At 45.6% G+C, this 26110-nt stretch overlaps 1 protein-coding gene across 2 annotated transcripts in view; it reads left to right on the plus strand.

Moving 5' to 3' along the window:
• The window catches only part of ppp2r3a (protein phosphatase 2, regulatory subunit B'', alpha), a 97180-nt gene that overhangs the window by 27471 nt on the left and 43599 nt on the right, over positions 1-26110 (plus strand). For both annotated transcript variants that reach the window (XM_080415073.1, XM_080415074.1), the window contains exon 3: positions 21723-25441. In XM_080415073.1, coding sequence (XP_080271199.1) covers positions 22648-25441 — 2794 coding nt within the window. In that variant the 5' untranslated portion in view covers positions 21723-22647. The remainder of the gene's footprint in view (positions 1-21722; positions 25442-26110) is intronic.

A 26110-nucleotide genomic window follows, 5' to 3' on the forward strand; every position in this document is an offset into this window, starting at 1 on the left:
GTTTTTTGAAAATTGATTATTCGATTAAATAAATATTTTTTACAATTAGTTAAATCAATTAGTTTGATTAACTGTTGCAGCCCTGCTTGTGAGTATGTGTATGTGTGTGTGTGTGTGTGTGTGTGTGTGCGTGCAGTGTACCGCGTGTCTATAGGCGCGTGTGTGTGTTAGTGCGCGCACGCTTTTGTGATGACAGCAGAGATGTGTGTACCACCCCGCCCCCCCCCCCCCCTCTCTAGTAAGTCCTGGGTTGACACTATTGAAGTGTAATAAGCCTTACGCCAGTCAACCAAGCCGTAAATCTCTGCAGCCGGCTGCCATATTACAAACAGATGTGGGCTCACGTAGATCATACTATATACCCTGCAGCTATGTTTGGAAAGTGACAAAACTCTCTCCCTCTCTCACTCTTTCATTTGGCTTCCTGTGCCATAGTCCATTTGATTTGTTTGATGACGATGACTCATGATGTAGTTCATGTGTGTTTTACATTATGCCTGGTGGGGGTTGTGTGCTATTTGATTGCATTCTGTTCCGTTCTGTTCTCTTCTGGTCTTTCCTATCCTGTACTATTTCATTTTGTTTTCCGTCATATCACTGTGAGTTTTGACTATTCAGACGTTTTGTTTCTTCATTCTTTTGCTTCCTGTCTCCCCTTAACCTTTCCAGTAGTTTATACTAGTGTGTTCTTTTAACCTGTCGTTTGTTTTCTTTTTTTTTGCCTATTGCTTTGTGTTTGTTTGTTTTTTCTTTGACACAGTATGGAGGCACATGAGAGAAAAGCTCTGGCAAGTTTTGATATTAAGCCAGCAGTGGTACTGTAGATGTGGTTTTCCGGAGGTGGGGGATTCTTTCATTTTTCTTTCCTCTGTCTCTATTTCATCCTCTGATCCTTCAGCTTCCTAGTTTTTCTATCACCATTTGAACAATTCTCCCAAAATATTGCTGTTATCTAGGCCACTCCCATTGTAACGCCCCCTTTTAGGCAATTAGCATGAACACACCCGCACACCCTTCATACTCACATACTTGAGCAACATTTCAGCGTACTAGGACAAAAACTAGGAAGATTTGATCAACCGCTGGCTGGTGGCCATTTTTAAAATGGCTGCCACGCCCACCAGGGTGTGAATTTTTGATGCCCCAATATCCAGATTTGTTCCCAATATATCAATCAACATATCTGCCAAATTTGGCGCTTTTATCGCAAAATTGAACGATTCCTCTAATATGTAGAGCTATGCCGCTCCACTACTGTCCAGATGTGGGCTGTAATGTAGCATGCCTCCGCCCACAGCAATTACCCAATCACAGTGCAGTGCTCTAAGCTGTGCTGGGAATTTATGTGAAAACCGTGTGTGCGCTCGCTAGTGTATGTATGCGCCTCTGCCCACATGCCTGCAAGCGTGCTTTTGTGTGTGTGTGTGTGTGTGTGTGTGTGTGTGTGTGTGTGATGTTCCCATGCATTGACTGTGGTGTGCGCGCCGACTGGTTCTCATTAGTGGAGTCTAGACCTAAAGCATGAGGCTGTAGCTGCAGGGCCGCAGCCTGCTGGCCCGCTAAGCCCTCGCCGCCTCACCACACGGCCCGTATGTGGTCGCTGCACGCTCTGCTCACTGGTTTAATGGCAGGACTGAACTCTGATGCCTCACTGAAACGTGAAATGTGGAATCTCAGGCAAAACAACCCAACACAATCCAGAGCAGCAGAGGAGAGAAATTGAGTTTTTTGGTGGCACCAATGTTAAATTAATCTCTCAAGACTGTGCTCTGTTACAGAGGTAATTACCTTTCAAGCTATCAGATGAGAGGGGAGTATGGTGGATGGATAATAATAATATTATCTCAGATTTATATTGTGCTTTTCTAAGTACTCAAAGTCGCTATAGGGTATGTTTTCCTCACACTATGTTATCTACTAACATATTGATCTCCTAACGTCAGAACAATGGGCCTTAGATTGAAGTTATGTTTTTAAGGTAGGATGAAAGGAGAAGGACGATTGTCGTAAGGAGGGATACATGACACACGGTGACTATTTTGGAATTCAGGTGTTGGAACGAGGAAAGGAGAATGATGGAGATTGAGATCTATAGATGAAGAAAAAGGAAACAAACAGAGGAAAGGGGATGGAAGGGGAGGTAGAGTAATGTGAGATGTGATTGTAACTTGTTGTAGGAGCATTGGCTTCCTATACTGTAAGTTGGGGTGTAATTCTTTTTGACATTTGTGTGAACTTTAAATGTAGTTTCCTTTTAATGTGTTAGTCACATGTCTAATTACTTCAGGGACTGGAGTGGTGTTGTCCCGTCTTGTATACGGTGTGTTACTATTTTCCTCCGGGGATCAGTAAAGTATCTACTGTACATACATGCCTACTTGGCAGAAAAGGGAGTGTTTAATCATGAATCATTGAACACACAGTGGATTTTTCAGTGGGGGGGGGGGGTGAAGATGAGGATAGAGCATGAAGGAGAGGGAGAGTGTTTGGATGAAGGGACTGACCGATAACGATAAAGATCAAAGCCAAGGTTGACCTTCTGTCTCCAAGGATAAGTGTGTGTGCATGACACACTCGGGACTGACACACACACACACAGGCGGGATGGAGACAGTCAGACATTGGATGGCGAGTAATGGCTGGAGTCACATGAACACCACTCTGAGAATAGAAGTGTGTGTGTGTGTGTGTGTGTGTGTGTGTGTGTGTGTGTGTGTGTGTGTGTGTGTGTGTGTGTGTGTGTGTGTGTGTGTGTGTGTGTGTGTGTGTGTGTGTGTGTGTGTGTGTGTGTGTGTGTGTGTGTGTGTGTGTGTGTGTGTGTGTGTGCCACTACAAGAGTATAATATACTTGTGGTTGTGTGACTGGGCAAATAAGGCAAGAATTTTATGAGCATGGTTATGAGGCTTGCTTTCAGACCAAGCCGTAATGTATTCCATAAGTAATTTAACATGTATTAGAGCTTCACAGACAGTTTTTTTTCTTGCTGTAGTTATTTTTACTCTTACTCATTTTCACTTCAGTTGAGCTGCCAGTTTACTGGTGACAACTGGGTGGGAAGCAGGAGATGAAGAGGGTGATGGAAGAGGTGCCAGGAGACCATGCAGTGTTGTGTTGTTTGTACGTCCGCTAGGGCTGGGCAATTAACCTAAAATATAATATGGAAACCGATATGTATTTACTAACTGTCTTATAAATGAATAATTGAGAAGCAAGATTTTCTTAAAATATGATTTGACACAGAAAAACTTGAATATTTTTTTAATGAGTAAATCGATTATTCTGATTAGTCACTTAACCCTGTGTTATACTTTGTTAATAATAGCGTAAGACTTAAGACTAGCCCCATCTCCAGTTGGTTACATTTGTGCACTCTAAGTTAAATATAAATAAATGAACACTTAGGATTTTGCTGTGTACTTTCTATTCCCGTGATTGCATTAGCTGTAGTAAAATAGTGAAGGAGCTTGGTGAATTTCAGAACAAAATACAAGTCATCAAATATGTTATTTCCTGTCCTGGTCACGCAGACGACAGGAACACTAATGTGTTTTAATTAGTGACCGCCTTGGGGCTTGATTATATCTGCTCTTTTGGGTGGTTGTCTAGTTGAATTCTAGCCAGGTAAAACCCCCCCCCCCCCTTCCGGAAATCTCATTTGCATTTGATTTCAGGAATTGGGTCTGGCCTGAAGGCTTATCTGGGCGTTTCTTGCCCGTCCACCAAATGGACTTGCCTATCAGCGTCGTCGCTCATCGTTCTGTGATTGACAGCGAAAGTTGACCAATCAGGTGGCGAGTTCGAGTGAACCCGAATGGATCCGATTTTGAGGTTTAAACAAATATAAATACAGTATATATGCATTTTTATCCTTTTTTTTTTTTTAAGAATTGCAAAATAGCAGATCTTCCCGTGTCACTTTGCTAAGTGATGTGAGCTTGTAGTTAGGCTATTTTAGTCAATTATAAAAAATCGGTAAGACTTTTCACTTAGTTGTGTTGATATATATAAAACAATAGGGATGTAATGGCATTTTGTGAGTTTTTGGTATCATTACATCTGTTAAAAAAATTCTTAGAATTAGAATAATCACAAGAAAATAATATTTGCAGCCCTAAATCCAACAAGCGATTTCAAAAGTAAAATGGAATTCACCCGTTCCGCGTGGCACAAAATGGCTGCTGTGTGTGGTTGTGGCGAAGGGACTGGAGTTAGGCGTCAGTCACCTTAGACTCCTAGATTGTGCGTGTGTCTGCATGCGTGCATGTGTGTGTGCTTGGCTGCTTGCATGTGTGTGCGTGCATGTGTGTTTGCGTGTGTGTGTGTGTGTGTGTGTGTGTGTGTGTCAGTGGCGTTCGGAACACGATGACTCTCCGCACTCAGTCGCCGTGACGATAGGCTGTGGCGACAGGGCTTTGCGGTTAGAAATCCTAATCTGCTCCTCATATGACCCTCTGACAGACAGGGACAGCAGTCGCACGCACGTACACACACACACACACACACACACACACACACACACACACACACACAGACCCCTCAGACTAGTTAGACTGGCCTCAGCTCTCCAGTCTAAACATGTTCTTATAAGGATTTCTGTTCAAATCTGGAGAGTTCTACTGTTTCTTTCATTATAAACACAGTCCTACTGCCTAAAGAATGGAGAAGTGTACACATTATAAACACAGTCCTACTGCCTAAAGAATGGAGAAGTGTACACATTATAAACACAGTCCTATGTAGGCCAAAATATGAAGCGGCCTGTTGCGTCTTTATGAGGGCAATTTGAAAACTGGAAAAAGGTTCTTCCTTGGCCTACTGGGAGTGTGCGTGCGTGGAAGGTTTCACGCCGATCGGTCCAGTGGTGCCGGAGATGATCTGCTCGCAGACACATGGGACGGACACACAAGATGACAGACAGACGGACAGGAGTGAATACAAATGAAACTGAAATTCTAACAGCCCTAGGCAAGCTTGCTCTGGCGTGACAAACTCTGAGATGGTCGCATTGGTCGGTGGTCCAGGCCACCATGCCATGTTTCACCTGCATCACAGAGAGCTTCACAGCTAACCGGTGTGGCCGTTGAAGGCGCTGTAAATGTCAAAGAACATAGTTTTTATTGTGTGTGTGTGTTGTGGTACAGTAAGTGGTTGTTAGTGTTCTTATTGTCTGTAGTTGCAAAAGCACTACGTTATCCTGGGAATGTCTGAGTGTTCTGACCTTTTGACTCCCAATGACTGATTTCTCCACAGAATCTAGTTCATTAGGTCCATTAGTTAATGTTTATTGTGTTTTTATTGTGTCTCTACTGGACTGTACTGTCAGTCAACAATAATGTGGTTGTAGGCCCTAAACTAGTGGTGTTTTCTTAAATTTGTACTGGTAGCCTATATTATTTTGTTTCCCAATTATTTGGGAAACGACTAGTTGAGAAGCTCGGCAGTAGATGCCTGTGCTGTATGATTGTGTGCTTGCAGGGGGAGTTTTTTGTAAGTTCCCTAGAAGGAATGCTGGGTGTAGTTAGCAGGTTGTCTTGTCTGTGATTCAGGGTTAGACTGAAAATACAATAGATCCCCCCCCTACACACTCTGACTTACTGAATCCAGGTCAGCTGTCTTGGCACATTACGTTTCATTTATTTTGTGTGCATGCGTGGGTGGCTGCGTATAAGTGGTTCCTTCAACATGTGTGCGTGTGTATGCATGTGTGTGTGTGTGGATACCTCCTTCCACATACACAAACAGAACACATCCGAAAGTATGACATCATACAAAAAAAATTGCTTTTTGAATTGGCAGCAATGGATAGACCAGGTCACAACATCCTTCAGGCAGAGCTGTGTGTGTGACTGTGTGTGTGTGTTGCAGGTTTGGATGTTTTTAAGCAGATGCCAGCTCTCATCATGTTGATCTGGTGTGTGGCCTACAGTGTTATTGTCTATTTACAGCTTGTCTATGTGACCTCTGCAATTAATGCGCACAAGCGCATTAATTTGTCTATTTGTATGCCTCTATATGTGCTAGGGCTGGGCAATTCATCGATAATAACTTAATCTTGCTCAAGTTGTTTTTTCTTTTTCATACAATATATTTCTTATTCATCAACAAATTGATTTCTAATATCTAAATCGATTAGTCTGATTAACCTCTTAAACCTTTATTATACTTTGTACAATGGTAGCATACAAAAGTAGTGAAACTAGCCGATTTCCAGATACCACGCGTTGTGAACTTTTGGATCTGCTATTTTCACATTTTTCTTTTTTTTTAAAGATATTTTTTGGGCTTTTTGCCTTTACTCGATTTTCAGGCCGGCCTGAAAACCTAGTCCTATGTTGCGCTGATAAGAGCAATGATCACTGTCACTTTTGATGAAATTGGCTTTGTCTTTGGGACCAGCCACCAAGTTTGGAGCCTGTAGCGTGCTAGGCTCGTTTCCAGCCTCACTCATCTGCGAAGAGAAGAGCCTGGTCACGACCTAAAGCAGAGAGTGTCTATAGGGGCGGGACTTCCGTCGTACGTACGTACTTCCCCCGGAAACAATCTTTTTCGACCAGTCACAACACTGGTTTCATTGTTCATTCACGAGAATGTAAACAGGTTTGTAAAGCGTCTTCAACATTTCTCGTTTGAATGTGATAGATCTAGAGAAGTATGGGCCAGCATGGAAGGAATTGGCTTCAATATTGAATAAATAACAAATCATGTAGGTATGGTATTTTCAGAGAGAAAATGGAGAAGGAAAAACATAAATTCTTTTGGGGGATTCATTATACGTGTTGTTTTGGCAAAACTTTGGAAAACAAGATGCAACATATCACTAGGTCAAGCTCAAACAATCCACTATGATGTTGTTTTTAATCAAATGCTGACCAGTCTTAACACATTCCATGCCAGAGTTTAATCTCATAATGTACTCACCAGTGCCAGCGTTTTATTGTTGTTTTTTAGTTTTTTTCATGTCGCCACAGACCTCGCTAAATAAGTTAAAAGTGCGCGTTCATTTGGTTCTAAACACACAGCGGATCCGTGAGAAACGGTCAGCGAAAACAGTTTCCAAATCCGTGCCGCCATCTTGAAGCTACAGTCGATCAACGGTAAACAGTGATCAGCGAGGAGAAAAACAACAACCAGAGAAAATCGAGTTTTAAACAGGATCCCAGACAGGAAGCGGATACGATCGAAAAAACCGGAACCCGAATAATTCCGTTTCCGACCGGAAACCGGAAACGGAAATGGATCAAAAAAATTCGGAAAGTGCACCTGGGGCACTTAACATGGGAATCGGCGGTTCGCGTAGATCTACGCGACTGGCACGCTGCGGCTTTAAATAGGTTCGCGTAGATCTACGCGACTGGCATGCAATGTGTTAAAAGGGCTTGTACTCTTGATAAGGTTAGAAGAAAAGAAACACCTTGGCACCTCCCTGGATTTTTAACAGTACTACTGAATAGAAGAAAACATGTCTATGTTACAATTCCATACATGGAGGCAGTCACGTGACTTTCTCTCTACGCTCTCCCCATCACGGTGAAATAACACGGATTACAAGTCCGTAAATACACAACATAACAATTTAAAAAAGACAAAAAAAATCACACCCTGTGTGAAGTGGGCGGTGTCTTGCTAGCTAATCACAATACTGAATGGAGTCAACCAATCATGTACAAAAAATAAATACATTTATTGAAACACTCTTTATGATGGAAGAAACCATAACTTAAAAAAAACAAATTTATGGTTTTTTTTAAAGTTATGGTTTCTTATATAGGGCTATGCACATGTGTCATGTGACACTGGCCAATCACAGTCCTGAATAGACTGTGATTGGCCAATCACGGTGCAGGGTTAGGCGGGGTACATTTTTGGCCAATCACAGCGCAGGATTTGTTGTACAAATATCCAAACCTCACTTATAGGGGCGGTTTCACCGCCCAAAAATCACACCCAGTGTGAAGTGGGCGGTTTGGTCACAGTGGTCATCACAGTGATGGAAGTTCACTTAAAGAAAAGTTATATTGTGGACCAACCATTGTACACCCCTAACTTAAAAAAAACCCATAAATGTGTTTTTTTAAGTGCATAGTCCTATTTATAGGGCTATGCACAATTGTCATGTTTCCCTAGCCAATCACAGTCCTGAATAGACTGTGACCGCCAATCACGGTGCAGGGTTAGGGGGGTACACTGGTGGCCAATCACAGCGCAGGGTTTGGGGGGTGCAATTTCCAAACCTCACATATAGGGGCGGTTTCACCGCCCAAAAATCACACCCAGTGTGAAGTGGGCGGTGTGGTCACAGTGGTCATCACAGTGATGGAAGTTCACTTAAAGAAAAGTAATATTGTGGACCAACACCCCTAACTTAAAAAAAAACATAAATGTGGTTTTTTTAAGTGCATAGTCCTATTTATAGGGCTATGCACAATTGTCATGTTTCCCTAGCCAATCACAGTCCTGAATAGACTGTGATTGGCCAATCACGGTGCAGGGTTAGGGGGGTACACTGGTGGCCAATCACAGCGCAGGATTTGGTGTGCAAATATCCAAACCTCACATATAGGTTCGCTTCCCGCGTTCGCGCGTCTTACTTGTGATTTGAAGTCGTATCACCCAGCCCTAATGCCTGTACAATATGTACTACATTAAGTATGTTTGTGTGTCCACACGATGGACATTGTGTGGGTGAACATGTGTGATAAAGATTTTGTGTCTCTCTGTGCGTGTGTGTGTGTGTGTAGTTCCTGTAAATAAAGGCTGAGCTGTTTTTACCAGGAAGCTTCAAGGATAAGAAAAGATGTGCGTCATCCTTTTCCTCTTCAGAATCACTTAAAAACATCCTCCTCTCAGCCCCCAACAAGGTCCCTAAGGGAGGGTGTGTGTGTGTGTGTGTGTGTGTGTGTGTGTGTGTGTGTGTGTGTGTGTGTGTGTGTGTGTGTGTGTGTGTGTGTGTGTGTGTGTGTGTGTGTGTGTGTGTGTGTGTGTGTGTGTGTGTGTGTGTGTGTGTGTGTGTGTGTGTGTGTGTGTGCGCGCGCGCATTACTATTCTTGTGAGGGCCAAATGTCCCCACAAGTGCAGTAGAATTGTCCTCGAATTTGAGGAAAATGTTCCTGATCCTCAGAGAAATGGTTGTTTAAAACAGAAATGTTTGGATTCCAGACAACCTGTACAAGTCCTGTGTGTCCTGTGGTTTCCTGGGCTGTTATTTTGCCCCTTATGAGCTGCTTTGCACAGAGATGCACAGAGGGGCCTACAGAGAGCTGTGCAGTGGGTGGAGGTGATTTAGTCCAGTGGTTCCCAACCCTTTCTGGCTCAGGGCACACTTTAAAATCTCAAAAGTGTTCGTGGCCCACCCATCTGACCACTTAACACGGCAGCCGTGAGAGGAGCCTTTGGACCACAAGGTCATGGGTTTGATCCCGGGCACCGCCCTCTCTCACCTTTTTGAGTAGCACGGCTTGGGTGCGGCAAGTTGTGCGGTAAGTGCTGGGTGCTGATGGTACTGTAGGTGTGGCCTCAGCAATCCATCTCCCAGGGGTCCAATCCATCTCCCAGGGGTCCAATCCATCTCCCAGGGGTCTAGCACATTGTATCGGCCGTGTTCTCGGCTGATACCGACAATAAGCCTCTCCGACCTACTTACTTACTTAATTATTTTATATAATGTTATATTATCAATAAAATCTTTGTGTTTTACCAATTCTTTGTGGACACACTTGCAATATCCTCACTCACAGCCCACCAGTGGGGTCCGGTCCACGGGTTGAGAATCACTGATTTAGTTAACATGGTCCAGCCCTGAAAGGAGTAGATGCGGAGAAAAGAGATAGACAGGGACAAGGATGAGACCGCAATTTCTGGAGGTCACATGCCGTGCTGGTGGCTCCATGGAATGTGCTGCTTAATGCTGTGGCCCATCTAACATAATGGGTTCCAATCTAGTGCAAGTTCTGTATGACATGTCGCCCCCTCATTCTTGTCACTTCAGAGCTGTCAGAAGTTGGATAGTGGAAAGAAATTATTCTATGTAGCCTAAAGCCAGACATTATTTAATTATAGCAGCCCAAACCTGCCAGGTTAGGCCTAACAATGTTTAAGTCCACGTCTGACTGCTGACTTAACTCTTTGACTGCCAGAGTATTTTCATAAAGTACCCCCCCAGTGCCAGCAATTTTCGTGTTTTTTTATTTTTTTATTTTGAATTTTTCTCATGAAAATAATTTAAGGACACATAATATAAAGACCCAGCACAAATCCGCCAGCAGAGAGCAGCACATGACAGCGTGATCATGTCGTTGGGTCTCTCTCACCCTTCTTCATAGATTAGACAAGGAAAAACATGAAAACGGATGTGACGTCACCCAGATTGTTTTGATCAGCGAAAATTACGTTGTGATGCACGACGGCGATGACTGATCGTCACCCAGACCATAGATTATAGAAGAGAAGCTGTCCGTTTGTCCGTTATACCGTGTGAAAAACCGTTTATTTACCTATTTTGGACGAAAATGACTGGGGGAAAAAATCAAAAACCGGAAACGGAATCCAGGCCATGAAACCGGATGCAGATGTCCGTGAAGTAAGTGGAACTCGAGAATAACATTGAATATTAAGCAGCATAGCGCAATCAGAGATTAAACAATGAACGCGCGTCCAGCGCGTCGAGCGCGTCGACGGCCAACTGGACAAAGTAGCACTTGACGCGTTATCGCGTCGTCCGCAGTCAAAGAGTTAATATAGACTAAGGGCCATTATTCTGCTGCAACTCAACAGGCTTTGTTTCATCACAAACAGCTGTGTGTGTGCGTGTGTGTGCGTGTGCGTGTGCGTGCGCGTGCGCTCGCGGTGATTTGTGCTCTCAGGCCGTCCCGGCTGCCTGGGTCTCGTCCAGATGATTCGTTTGGCAGACACATGGAGAGAACCCCCAGCTCTCTCTGCCAGACATACGTACGCATGCACACACCCAGCTGTACACCTATGCATAACCAGTCTTTGCGTTTGGGCAATATATACAGAAGAACTCTCTCTGCATGTCTCTCTCTCTCACTCATACAAACACACACACATGCACATTCTCTCTTTCTGTTTTTCAGTCTTTTTCTCTGCAGAATTGAGGTCATTTCATGCTATCAAGAGCCCTATCTATATGTTTATAGCCGGAAATAGCCAATCTACCAGTGCCGTGTGGGCTTGCAGATCGTCTATTTTCGGTGCGAGACAAGATGTGCAACCAAATATAAATCGGGCTTTAGTGTGCTTGTGTGTAGGAGGAAATGTCTGTAGGGACATGGTCAGGGGCTTTGCCTCACCAACCAGCTGGTAATTACTTTTGAGGCAACTACACACATTTCTCTGTTTCCACCTCTATCCATCTATTAGGGTTGATGTAAACTTCAGGCACGGTGTCGCTTGTCGAAATAGGTAGATCTACAAGCTCACAAAATCAGGCATTCGTCTTTCTCCTCTCTCTATCCTTCTCTCACTCTCCATCTCGCCTCTGCGGTTTCAGTCTGTGCCTGGCTTATTCATTGCGACTGTTGGCAGGGGCGTCGAATGAAATAAGTTCAAACTTAATCAAAGTCCTCTTCACAAAACAGTTGTGCTCTTCACCACATATCCAACTGGAGGCAGGATACAAATAAGCAGATTTTAATTTGTACAATATGAGGCCTGGGTGTCTTTGTGTGTGTGTGTGTGTGTGTGTGTGTGTACGTACGTGTGTACATTACCTCCCTGTAGCCTATCCTTCTGAGGGAGTGTGCGTTTGTCCTTTCTTTCTGTCTGCTTATAGACATTTGTTGTCTGTAGCACCTATACCTAGACTTGATCGCTGCAGATCACTGGTTTGCGGGAGCTCTTTTATCGTCTCTCTGCTGCGTAGGACTGTGGTTGGCTTTCATGGTCCACAGGCATACGTCTCAGTGTATGCAGTTCTTATAAGCAGGACCTCCTTCTCAATCACCTGCTTCGGATTCTATCAATGCATTGAATGGGACATTATCACCTTTTATTAGACCATTGAATGGGCGAAGTAGGCGACATACTGACCTACCCGCGATTTATCAGACCATTCATTGGGTGTTATCAAGACATACTGACCTACCAACGGAGATGACTTAAATAATTCAGTTTTGGTTTTGGTTTTGGTTTCGGACCATGACGGAGGCGCGCAGTCTCAGGCGAAGTGGAACCCTGTGAAGGACCACCGAGGGAGCTAAAGCGACCGAGTTGCCGTCCTGAACAGTGTGACATTCGCCTGAGCCTACTCAGCGCCGTTGGAGTTATGTACCGATAGGCACAGAATCGTAAATCTTGTTGTGGGGACTGCTCCGCCTCCAAGTAGGTCAGTAGCTCCTGATTACGGCCATTGAATGGTCTGACAAATCGCGGGTAGGTCCGTATATCGCCTACTCGTCGCCTACTCGCCCATTCAATGGTCTGATAAAACGTGATAATCTCCCATTCAATTCATTGATAGCATTCGAAGCCGGTCTCTCAATTCTCTGTGTGATAGATCTACTGTATTATCCCTGTGTATCTCTGGCAGTATTCTATGGCTCTACTTAAAATGTCACACTTGCAACTGTTTTTCAAGACCATTTTTATCATTTTTTTCCCTGTTGAATTTGTACATCAGAGAGTGACTGGAAAATTGTGTGTGTGTGTGAGAGAGACCGAGAGAGAGGAGGTGACATGCAGCAAAATGCAGTGCATCGTGTGGGGATCATAATGAAACCTATGATTCCTTAAAGCTCTGGGTTGTATAAACAATACATAAATTGAGGGATAACAATAAGATTAAACTTGGAATTACTCTTTCTACTTTTAGACCACTTATTTTATAGTTTTTTGACCTAATGCATTTAATTCTCTTCTTACCCCATGTACAGTAAATGGACTTTGAGTACTAAGAAAAGCGCTATATGAGTCTGACTCTGAGATATTATTATGATTATTGAACTTGAAATATGCTATATTTTCCATGGTCATTTGGGCCAATGCCCAGACAGATAGTTTTTCATTTCATTGCAAAATCACCAGGCATCGTTATTCACCCTGTTATTTTGCAACTTAGGCACATTTTTAACTCTTCCTACAAGTATGGAAACTATCTCCACACATCGGGCAGATGTTCTGCAGCTGTACGTAAAAATCTGAAGATGAGGACTCTGGGAATGAGGCCAGGTTTTGATAGGCAGAGAGTCTGTCTGTCTGTCTCGCTGTCTGTCTTTAAATGTTGCCAACACTCATGATTGATGGCCACACTTTCCTCTAGCATCAGTGTGGCGTCATCCTTTGTGTCTCTGTCTCTCTCTCTCCCTCTCTCTCGCTCTCGCTCTCGCGCTCTCTCTCTCTCTCTCTCGGCTATTTTCAAATGGTCGAAAAGTACTGTATGTAGGGGTTGAAGTGGTTGATGCATGTTTTGTAATAATAGTCAAAATCTTCAAAGTAACTAGTAACTAAAGTTGTAGTGGCGTAAAAGTACAATATTTGCCTCTTGAGATGTAGTGGATTTGGAAATACTCCAGTAAAGTAAAAATACCTCAATTGTACTAAAGTACAGTACTTCAGCAAATGTACTTAGTTACTTTACATCACTGGAAAGCATGCTGTGCACCGAATATTGCAGATCTACAAGCTCGGCTATTTCTGGTTATTAGTTATTTAAAGAGTGGTCAAACTAGCAATAGAATACATTTTTAGATGCATCTTTGAACATGAATGGTCTCAGAAATGTCATTAAAGCAACGGTTAAAGCCTCAACTGTGATTTCTGGTTGCTGTGTGTAGAACAGCAGCAATTACAGGTTTATCATGACTTTTTCAGTCATGAGATTTTATTTTGCTTTATTCCATGTCTGCGAGTGCACAAATGAGACGCTTACGGGTCCATTTTGGTTCCATTTGTATTTTTGTACACACTCGGTGTTGGATCATCACTCATCTCTGTCACTCATCTCTGTAGCCGCCTAGCAGCTTAGCAGACAGAATGAATAATTCGTGTGAAGATTAGAGAGAGAAGTGGGTCAGAACCACAGTCAGTCAGTTGGACATTTGGGAAGCACAGGAGCGTGGGAGGAAGGATGACAGTGATGGGCAGAGGAGGTGTGGGGGTGTTAATATTTGATATACTGACTGCGTTAGCACTGAACGAGCAGCCTAATAGTTATGCAGCTACCGTGCAAATGAACTCAACTGTTATTTCTGAAGTGCACAGAAAACATTTAGCGCTGCATGGGAGTTATTTTGGTATGTTAGCTTTGTGTCTGTGGTTGTTTAACTTTGAGAGTGTCCAAATGGAACCAAATGGACCAAACAAGTGTTCATTTAACTCTGAGTTGGGGGGGGGGGGGGGGGGTGGGGGGGGGGGGGGGGTGTGTGTGTGTGTGGAGTCTCTCAGTAATCCCTCCTTTCTCCAGCTACCGTTGTTCTCTGTTAGGGCAGGAGTCAACATCCTGAGGGCCTGTGTTTTTTTTTCCTTTCGCTCTCTTTCTCTCTTGGCTGAAGTCTCTTTGGTTCTTTTCCGCTGTTTCTCTCCACTGTCATTATCTTTCTCTCTCTCTTTCTTTCTTTCTCTATTTGAATGACAAAGCCAGAAGAATATCTCTGTCGATGTCGATGTGATGTTAATACCACGTACACGTAGTTTCGTGTGTGTGTGTCCGTGTCCATACAGACCTGTACAGACCTGTCTTGTCTCCTGGGGAATTGTTTAAGGCTCCTGTCTGAGACGTTCACAGAGGCACACACACACACACACACACACATGAACACGCATAGTTGTGGAGGCTTACTGGGAGGTTGCGACAGAAGTGGCCTCCGGTGATTTAGTGCTTCCTGGTGCAGGTCGGGGTGAAGGAGAGACTTTTTTTAGACTGAAGAGGAGAATGCAGGGGACACAGAAAACGAAAGAGAGAGTCGGTCAGGGAGAAAGAGGTTATTACCAAAGAAATACACGTCTCTTTCTTCTCTATCTTCCGAAGGCTTTTCAAATCCCTTTATTTAACATCAGTGGTAGAAACACAGGGAACAAAGCAGGGAAACGAGAGGGAGAATGGAGATAGATGGAGAGTTGAGGGGTACAGATAGGGTGTTTTTAAAGGGAGATAAATATACCGAGACGGGGACAAAGTGGAGGAAGTGATGGATAAAGAGGAAGGCTAATAAAGTCCCCAATCCCCACAAAGTAAAGTTTGAGCGGCCATATAGCTTAGTGGGTAGAGACTAGAGAGAGTCTGTCTGGGAATCGGAAGGTCGCCGGTTCGACCCCTAGCCTCGCCCAGTCCACGCGTTGAAGTGTGCCTAAGCAAGGCACTTGCAGTTCCCCCAGAAATGTAAAGATTTACAGATTGTAATTATGTAAACATTTTAATTCAATGAAATCTTCTCAACACAAATTCACAAAACAACCGCATCATGAATAGGAATAGGAATTCTAAACAAAATCTTGTGTTTTTATTTGGGGTTAAATTGTTTCATTCCACCTTCAAGTCTATTTAGCCAGTTAGATAAAAAGTGCATTGGCGCTTTCAACCAACTTGAACCCCAGCATCCCTATTCTGGAGTGAAAAAAAGAGCGGGCCAAGTACAGTTGCAACTCGGGTCCATTTTTATAGAGGGCTTAAGTGGTAAAGTCAGAGCTGTATGACCCAGGGCAGAAAGCTGATCTCCATCCAGGCTCAGGTCTCAAACCCTGGCACCCTGTGGAGAAAGAACGCTGCATAACTCGACTGCCACTGAACTGGGGCAAGTCTAAAGAACATGGGGTGTAAACCTACTCTGTGCGCGTGCACGTCTGTGTGTGTCTGTGGATGGAGGTTGTTCTGCATTATACAAACATAAGTGGAGATTGTTTACATGCTTGGTGTCATTTTGGGAAGCAGTGATTTACTGAGACGCACAGATACAAAGAGTGTTTACAGAACACTGGAAGAGTGTGTAGGGGCGTGTGTTCATATTTGTGTGTGTGCGTGTGTGTGTGTGCGGTGTACAGGAGTGCATACATACAGTGTGGTGTAGACAATGGCCCTCGTTTATCAATGGAGTGTACAAACCAACTTATTTTTCAGCCCAGGAATGACCTTACGCCAACGTCCAAGTGACATTTATCAAGCGAGCCTACAGTATACAGCCAATCCCAGCGTACATATCGTCTGTCCTTTGATAAATGTGACGGCTGAAACCGACCGTCATTTAAATGGCACGCCCTTAAATGTTGTCGAAACGCCCCGATTGTACGACGTGAACAACCGGAATAAGACCAAACAACATATGAAAAGCCAATAAGAAAGAGTTTCCCCCGCCCGCCCCGCTCCCTTTCATGTCTGTGTCCGACTACACACACCCACACACACACACACACACACACACACACCTACATTTGGCTCACTGTGGAAACCGCAGTCTTTCATGTATTCCATGACGGTACAATCTTTGTCAAGTAGACTAGTAGCCTACATGAATGACACCAATCACATCGTCATGCATGGAATACGTTTGTATATTAACGTAACCCATTACCGACGTGCACAGTGCGCGTTCGAGTTACACTAAAATAAAGCAATCATGTATATTCCCCCGTGAGTCACAGGCTGCCGTGCCGCCACGTTAATGAGAGAGAGCCTGGCAAGGCAGTCATAATCTAAACGTGTATGGAGTGATTGATGAATGAATGCATAAACCTTAATGGATGAAGGGTGGTGTGTGCTGGATAGTTATATCTCTGATCTCCTGGTGGCCCAAATAAATCCACAGCGTGAAGATTACCTGCGCTGGGCACAGGTTTGAAGCGTCGGGTGTCTAACCCCCTAACCCAGGTTGCACATAACTCCATAGGACACGCTACTGTATACAAGTCTGGAGACCTCACTGTCCATGAAAAGAAAAGGCAATATTAATCTTCTCCTTTTTTATTTTTGCTATCATATTACTCCTCTTAATCGGGCTATTTAACCCATTTACATTTAAAGATAGTAGATTATAATGTTGAAAGTGCATACGTTTTTCGTTTCAAACCCTGTGTTCATAATGTATCCCAAACAAAAAAATGTAAGTAAAAAGAAAATACCATAAGCCTCAGACATCATTGCCTCGTCCGCTCCCACTCGCCAGTCCTCTATCTCCGATAAGCGCATTTGGGTTTCGTTTGTACCCGCCTTCAGCGTCGCTAACTCTTCATCGTGTCTTTGCAGCTGGCGGTCCATCTCAATGAGAAAACTTGTGATTTCCTCCTTCATTTCTTTTTCATTTCTTCTTTAAACGACGACAGCTCCTGCCGTATTTCCTGCTTGAAAGATTGTAGTTCTTTAGTTATATTGTCTTCCCCACCATCTATCTGTCATCGTCAATGTTTGATCGTCATAAACAAATGTATTTTGCCGCACAAATTGAAGAACCATTTCTTTCAGTTTCGGTTTTTCCATTTTTTTCAGTTTTGCCAGTTCCCTCCTGATGTGGTGTGGTAGATCTGACTGCTCCAGATTGTACTGAATAACTGTTAGCTTGCATAATGTCTCCAGACTAGGCCTCAAATCTAACATGAACAGTTTATCAGTGCGAACAGGCGCTACAGTGCTTACAGTGGTTTCGTATGGGTCGAAGCATCGTTTGGTTCCTCCAAAGATGATCATACGATCTCCCACCATGCAACAAAACATACTATACATTGAAAACGGGCCTTTTCCTTTGGGCTCCACCTTCTTCCAGGAGAAGGTCTCTGGATTGAATTTCCACAGATCCTTCAAGTCCTTGTCATCCTGTTGGCCACCAAATATGTACAGCTCTCCATTGTAGGCAAAGGCTGAATGATCCATGCGTCCTTCTGGAAGAAGCTGTGCAGAAGGAGTCCTCAGCCAGCAGTTGGTCTCTGTGTCAAACACACTAATGTTGTTGTTAAACCATTTGTGTCTGCCCCCAAATACAAACATCTTTGTCCCAATGATGGTGGCAGAGTAACCCGAGGATGCAGTTGCTGGAGTGCCTCTGGTGTTAATTAAAGACCAGACCATTGTGGAGATATCCAACTTGTAGATGACATTAGTGTGTTGAGCCCCCATAAAAGATATGGTGTATCGAACCCGCCTCATTGCATATATGGCCTTCCCCAAGGCACAGACTGGGTAGTATTGGTTGTTATCTGGAACATTCCCACAAACGCTGGGCTTGAACCATCTGTGGGTGTCGACATCAAATGCATAAAAATATCTGATCCCCAAAATGTAGATGGAATGTTCGATCAGCATAGCTGACACCTCCATGCAGTGTATGGAGGGAACCTCAAGGTGACATTCTCCTTTTCCAGCTGTCACAGGGGGTAAAATCATCCAGCACAGAGACACTGTGTTGAAGACATGCACTTCAGTCTGATCATTCATCCAGTTTCCTTCAAAGCAGTAGACCTCGTGCCCAACTACCACAGCATGTTGGAAGTCATTATTTTCTCTTCCATTCAAATGTACCACCCAGTGAAACATTTCACTCACCAACACAAATCAGTGCTGATAACTAATTTACAAAAGGAAGTTGTAAGAATGCTGGTTGATTTCTTGGTAAATCACGTTTGTACCCAGGACAAGTCATTTTAAAGGACAGTTACATGGTTGTGATGATGTCATTGCGTGATGACATCAAAATAAGTAATGCATTAGTACACAAACCAGTGATTCTAACTCTTTCAGTGCCACAATACGTCAAATACGTCATGAGGCCTGACGCCCCGTGTGCCACACTACGTCAAATACGTCATGAAAAAAAAAAAAAAATTACTTTTTCTTTTTTTTTTTTTTTTTTTTTTGAAAAATGAACCCAAGATATGATGATTTGAAGATTTGCTGCTCCATTCACTTCTTGTTTAACTTTTTACTGAAAAAGGCTGTATCTCGGCTCCTAAGCACTTTTTTTTTTACAATTAATTTTGGTTGTGGCACTCAGAACCCAAATTCCATAAATAAGCATGGCATTGAAAGAGTTAACAGCTGATGACATTTTATTCCTATATCACACTCACACTGTCCATGAAAAGAAAATAGGTGTGTGTGTCCATGTATGCCTTTATAAAATGTTATATTTTCACAGGGATTATTTATTAGTGTGTTAGATACCCATTTTGAGTGGATATACAGTGTCCAGATGCCTGTCAGACAATGCTGCTCCGCATGTCTACAATGGAACAAACGGGTGTAGCCAAAGTCTACACGCCCTCACACCTGACGTGAGATCTGAGCGGTACGGAAGTCAAAGTCACGATAGATTGATAAATGCAGAAAATCGTGGTGATCTTGCCCGTACGGGGGGGTGGGGTGTGTGTGTGTGTGTGTGTGTGTGTGCAGTTCCTCTGTCCCCAAGGCTGGCATTTTACAGACGTGCACTCCACAGGTATACAGAACTGTGTGTGTGCGTGTGCGTGTGCGTGTGCGTGCGCGAAGTAGGTCCCTTGATGATGTGTTTCTGATTGAGGTACAGTAAGCTATAAGATTTGAGGCATGTGTGTGAGGTAACGTGTCTGTTTTCCTGCATGTGTGCCTCTGTTTCTTTGTCTGCATATAGGCGTTCTTTTTGTAGTTGCAGTATGGTTCATATGTATGAGTGTGTGCCGGGCATGTGGTAGGCTAGGACACAGCCCTGAGGAATGCCCCCCCCCCCCCTTCATTGAGACTCCTAGGAAACTGCCTCACACAGAGAAAGAGAGAAAATGCATAAAGAGAGTGACTGATAGAGAGAGAATGGGGCAGCATATGGAGAGAAAAAGATCAAACGTGAGTCAAGAGACAGGGTGAAGAAGATGTAGGGTTGGTATCCGGAACTAGGGGAACCGGAATCGGTTCCATTATATTTGGAACCGTTTTATAACACTGTCAGAGCTGGTATTTGGACTTCGTTAAAGTTCAATTGGAATCGTTAAAATCTTTAAAAAGGATCCCAACCCTGAGAGAGAGAGTTGCCGGGGCCGTCCGGAAACTCTATGAGAGCGATGATAGCATGAGAGCAAAGAATAGTACTGTAAAAGACAAAGGCAGGCATACGGAGAGAGACAGTGAGACTAGAGAGAACTGGGGGAGGAGGGCTTGAAGAATGAGCAGGGACGAAAAAGAGAGAAATTGAGATGGAGAGACAGAACGAGAGTGAGACAGTTGGCATGAGAGAAAAACAAAGCAGAAAGAGAGAGACCTATAAAAGCGAGACAGATAGAAGTGAGAGGCTTGTTGGCTTCTGAGCTCTTAATGCCTGCCGCTCCATACACGGCCTATAAATCCTTTTACCAGTCGTGCTTGTTTGCAGATTTACTGCCTTGCGTGTTTACCTTCGAGTCAGGGATTGTTAGTCCCTGGTATGTGGCACTGTACTGTTACCCCCCTCCTGCCGCCACCACCCCACCCCCAGGAGGTGAGGTTTCAGGAGACCAAAGTGCTCTCATTATTATTATCCTTTGCAATACATTCAAATAACAAGCTGAAGCTTCTTACGGAAATGTGAATGTGTGTGCATTCTGAAATAGTCTTCAAATGGTCTTTGTATTTAGGTATGTCAGCCCAACTGTGCCCATTCCATAGACTTGGAGTCTGGATAACAAGGTTATTTTAAATGGGCTTATTATACAGTATATGCCTTTAAATGATGCTTCAAATGTGTTCGTTATATATGCGAGTGTGCAAGCAAAACTGGGATCTGGGATGACTGCAACACATTGGTACCACGAATTTCACACGCCAGGTTCCTCTGGGCTCCCGTTCAGGAAAACGGAACAGTCTGGCAGTGTGTCTGTTTTCATCCACATTTTGTTTTGTTCGTGAATGTGCCTCGAATTGCATGTCTCTTGTCTGTCTACAGTCTGTCTAGTAAGTGAAGAACATGTTGACGGTTTATGAGCCTCGTGAATTGTTAGCGTAAATTAACAAGCCAGCTTTCATCTGAGCTCCCATTCTGGGACATAAAACCTATTTTATTACATCTGGCAGAGTATGCTTTTATCTGCATTTGTTTGTGCATGTCTGTGCGTTGTCTTGTGAACTTTCTATCTCTGTGTTTTTATAGGTCTTCCTTAGGGTGGCGTGCATGTTGACAACGTCCTAGCCTCGTGATGTCAGCACACTAGACATGAGCTTCACACATAATGGCCCATGTTTACTTAATACATTGTGGGAGTCTCAAGATGGGGAAATAGAAGACAATAGAATAGGACACAAACACTGTCGGGACGGAAACTTTACTTTGGCAGACATGCAAGTAAACAGGCAGGGAGACGTGAAAGCAACAGGTGTTTTCTCTTTCCGACACACCTGTCTGTCGTTTACTAAGTAGCAGTCACTGAAAAGCCTTTACAGCTCTCCCGAGACTAAAGTCTCTCTTTCGTCTCTGCTCATTTCACCTTCTACCCCTCTATCTCTGTCCTCCTCTCCTCCTTTTGATGTGTGTGTGTGTGGGGATGATCTGGCAGGAAGTAAATTGTGGTCTTGTTGGTCTTTGATGATAAAGTGTGTAAGCTCTCATATCTCCTGTCATCTGGGTGATAGCCGGAGGTGCACAAACCACACATGCACGTGCTCACCTCGCACACGCACACACAGAGATGTTTAAAAACAGAAGTCCACCACATGAAAACTGTCTAAATGATTTACCTTTCTTTCTCTCTGTTTTCTCCTTTCCCTCGTTCTGAACCTCCTCCACCCCCTCCCTCTTCTACCGCTCACTCTCTCCCTCCTTTCCCGTCTTCCTCTGCTGACTCACAGGTGGCGTCCTCCTGTCAGAACCAAACACTCCCCCTGAGACACCGCTGACAGCGCGGGATGGAAGGAGAGAGAGAGGGAACGAGGAGAAGCGAGAGCCAGTGAAAGAAACGAGAGAGAGAGACGTGCACGCGCCAAAACACGCACAGAGCAAGCCAATAAGCCATCTGTGTCTGAGCCCTCTGCTAACTGGCAGCTGTGTCCGAGTCAGCGAAAGATCTTGTTCATCCAGGACATAAGAAGTGAAGGAGGGAGAGGGACAGACAGACAGCAGGAGAGGAGGAGAAAGAGGAGGGGGGATTCTTCCGACGTCTTGATGCCCAGCAGGGCGAGCTCAAGCTGGGGAGATGTTGAGGCCTCGCTGGGCTAAAATTAGGCCCTTGGGGCTTCTTCCTCTTCTACTGCTGCCGCTGTGGCGGGATGGATGATAGCCACGCCTCCCCTTCCCTCTGCTGTCATCCAAACCCCAGCCACCTTCCCACCCCCTCCGTCCTCTCCACGGCTGTCATTAGCAGCTAACGAGCTGCTGCTAAGAAGGAAGTAGAGAGAGAGAGAGGGGTGCCCCTGCAGAGAGAGGAGGGTCACCGCAGCTGTTGCCAGGAGGCCCACGGACTTCAAGAGAAGCTCTCTCTCTCAACTGATCCCTCAGCCAGGGAATGGAACCTACGAGAGTTCTGTTAAATGGATATCTTTGGTATAGGACAATAGGCAATTTGGATTTTTACTTTTGCCATTTATGTAACCTGGAAATAAATTGGATGTTGGAAGTCGGATGTTCGGCTATAAACTGTTTTCCCCAACAGAGGCAGTGGTAAGACAAAATACCCAAGTTCAGTATATTGTGTTGGAATTTATCTTCTTGGACTTGTTTTTGGTAACTTAGTCCTATGACCGGCTTGGCGTCCTAGCGTGGGGACATCGGTCAGTCATGGCAGCAGCGTATCGCGTGGTGGTGAGCAGCATCAGCTGCTACAACAGTGTCGTCGTGGACCGCCGTGCCCACGCGCACGCCGTGCACTACTGCTCTGGGCCATGTGGGGTGCTCTCCCATGGGCTGGACTGCACCGTGGCACACCGGGGCACGTGCTCCGAGATTCTTGTCGCCCCGGACCTGCCACTCGCTGACCCGAGTCGCGATCATGCACACTCCCGTAACGTTGTGGTCAACTGTGCTGCCATTCACCAGATCCCCAGTCATGGTAAAAGTGGTCTTTCCGTGGATACTAGCTCTAACGGAGGCGTTTCTCTGGAAAGGGCAGGCAGCAGTGGGAATGTTTCTGTAGGGGAGGACAGCCCCCCATGGCGGGGGAAGAAGGGCCCGAGTGGTGGGGGGTCCAATGGGAACCTGAGTGCCTCCAGTAGTCTGAAGGACATCACCGGAGAGGCCATCAACCTGGCCAGCGGCAAGCTCAAAGAGTTCTCTTTTGACAAGCTCCGCCTCTCTTCCTCCAGCCATGTGGCCTTCAGGAAGGGTCGCAAAGTCCGGCCCGACTCGTTCAGCCGGCGTTCTACAGACTTGGACATAATCTATGGCCATTTCAGCTCCAGCATCACTGCCAACGGCACGGCTAACGGCACGGCCATCTCTAACGATGAGAATCTGCCGCCTTTCAACCTCGCCAAAGGGCCGGGATCTGAGGAGACGAAAGCAAAAAGCAACGCGGCAGAACTGGCAGAGCTGGTCAGCAGCCTCCACTCCATACAGCAAGGGTCCATCACCAAAATTGGAGGCGGGTCGACGGGCAGCCTGTCAAGCATCGGCAGTGGGTCGTTGGACCAGGGCCTGAACACGGTGGCCTCGCTGTACCTCAGCACCCTCGGAGAGGAGAACCTGATCGCCCGTCTGCTGGAGAAGACACGGGCGGAGGGCGGCATTGTGGGAGCGGGTGGAGAGGACATCCGCGCCTGCCTGGACATCCTGCTGAAGTGCTCGGAGGACCTAAAGAAATGCACAGACATCATCAAGCAGTGTATTCGACGCAAGTCTCCCGGGGGTGGCGGAGGGCCGGAGGATGGAGGCGCCAGCCCTGAGACAGTGTACCGGGCTGTCATGTCCAGACTCAGCTCCTATCTTAAGAGACTCCCACTGGAGCTGGAGGGAATTGGGGGACTTGGAGGCAGTGGGCAGGGTGGCCAGGGTGCGCCTGGCAGCGGGCACAATGAACTGGCAGAGCTGGTCAGCAGCCTCCACTCCATACAGCAGGGGCCCTACTCTCCGATATTTGGCAACGAACAGCCGCCACGCTATGAGGATGTGGTACAGTCCCCTCCCATCCCCAAGACCCCTTCTTCAGCTCCTACTCCTTCCTTATCTTCCTCTCTTTCTTCTTCTTCTTCTTCTATGAAAATAGAGTCCAGCCATATTAAACCAGTCCAGAGTTCTCCGTTGAGGGCAGCCCCGCTCACGAACGGGATTCAGCACACACACACTCTCTCCAGCGTGCAGCACTCCACTCCTCCCTTGCTCACATACTCTACGTCCACCATGTCAGCATCTCCAACGCACTCCGCCTCACCCCTTCGCACTTCCCCGACCCCGCCGTATGCACGCACTCCCCCACCCTCCCCTATGGAGGCTCTGTACATTGAGGAGGAAGCGGACATCGGTAAGGGTCCAGAGCACACCTCTGCCAGAGGCGTGGCAGACCGCCACACCACCACATACCCTGTTAACAGGAACCAATACACACAGCAGTCTCAACTGCACACACGCCAGACCCCTTCAGGTACCCTGCCGTCCAATGTGGGCTACAGCCCCTCATGGGCCCCCTCCGCCCCAGTCACTGTCTTGTCCTCCAAAGCTGCCCCGCACAAGGATGACGACATTGACAAGCTGCTGATGGACTTAGAGAACCTGTCCCAGAGCATGAGCCACAGCAGGGACTCTGAGCCCCCTCTCCCTGCCAAGACAAGGAAGAGAGAGGGGGCCCTGGGCATTGGCACCTCCAGGCAGCCCCAGCCGTCTCCCAAAACCCAGTTCCAGAAACCTGCCAGCCACGTCACTATGAATGGCCCCGCCTCCAGGGCCCCCCTTGGGCCCATGTCCGCAACTGCCCAGGGGGAGGGCGTGGAGCCTGGGGCAGGAGAGGAGGAAGACGGGGCTCTGCTGCTCAGGATCCTCGAGAGCATCGAGAGTTTCGCCCAGGAGCTGGTGGACTCCGGGGCGGGGAGCACGGGGAGCTCCGAGAGGAGCAGCGGGAAGGAGAGGGAGGTGATGAGGCTCCTGCAGGATACGCTGGCCACCGCCGCTGCCCCACAGAGTCCACACGACACTGCAGTTCCCACCGTGCCGTTCCTGCAGACAACCCCAGCTCCAGATGCACCAGCAACTCCTACTGTACAAACAAAACCAACAAAATCGCCCACACTGTCACCTGTGCCTGTGTTCACGCGTACTCCGTCAGAAGCTGATTGTCCCGTTGTCACACCTGAAGCTAAACTTCAGCCAACACCTGCTGCTGTCCCCAAACCTGCCCCTGCACCTAAACCCATACTTGAGATTGAAACAGAGGCTACGCCCAGAGTTGAAGACGCCTCTACAGCCGAAGCAACTACAATATCTGCCTCTGTAACATCAGCCCCTGCAGTGTCTTCCCCTGCAGTCTCTGCCCCTGTAAAATCAGCGCCTGCAGTGTCTGCCCCTGTACCATCTGCCTCTGCCAGTCTGCCTGCCTCCATCCATCCAGTTGCTCCAACAACTCTGGCGACCTCCGAGGCCCCAGGTAGATCTGTCACAGTTATTACATAATCGCCTGATCGCAATTATTTGAGACAATCGCAATTATTTCCATTCATCTGTTGAAAAATAGCTAAAAACAGTCGATCTACAAGCTCTCAAAGCGATGCCTCGCGGCACGGTGTGACCTTATAGATCTGCTATTTAGGCTATTTATTTTTCCTGAAAGTATAAAGTTATTAAATGCACGGCCTGTTTTGGCCCTAGTACGTTATTTATTGTGATTATTATTGGTACCGTTCATTCAGTCAGTCGTTCCTTTTGTATATTTAAGTTATTTTCATATCTGCCCTGTGCAATTTTTGCTTTGGAAAGCCTAAAAGGCAAACAGAAATGCCATTTTGATTCATACGTTCCAATATTCAATGCAAAAAAAAAATCACACCCTGTGTGAAGTGGGCGGTGTCTTGCTAACTAATCACAATACTGAATGGAGTCAACCAATCATGTACAAAAGATAAATACATTTATTGAAACACTCTTTATGATGGACGAAACCATAACTTGAAAAAAAACAATTTATGTTTTTTTTTTTCAAGTTATGGTTTCTTATATAGGGCTATGCACATGTGTCATGTGACACTGGCCAATCACAGTCCTGAATAGATTGTGATTGGCCAATCATGGTGCAGGATAATTGTACAAATTTCCAAAC

Source organism: Gymnoscopelus braueri, assembly GCF_963280865.1.
Source record: "Gymnoscopelus braueri genome assembly, chromosome: 19".
NCBI lineage: Eukaryota > Metazoa > Chordata > Actinopteri > Myctophiformes > Myctophidae > Gymnoscopelus > Gymnoscopelus braueri.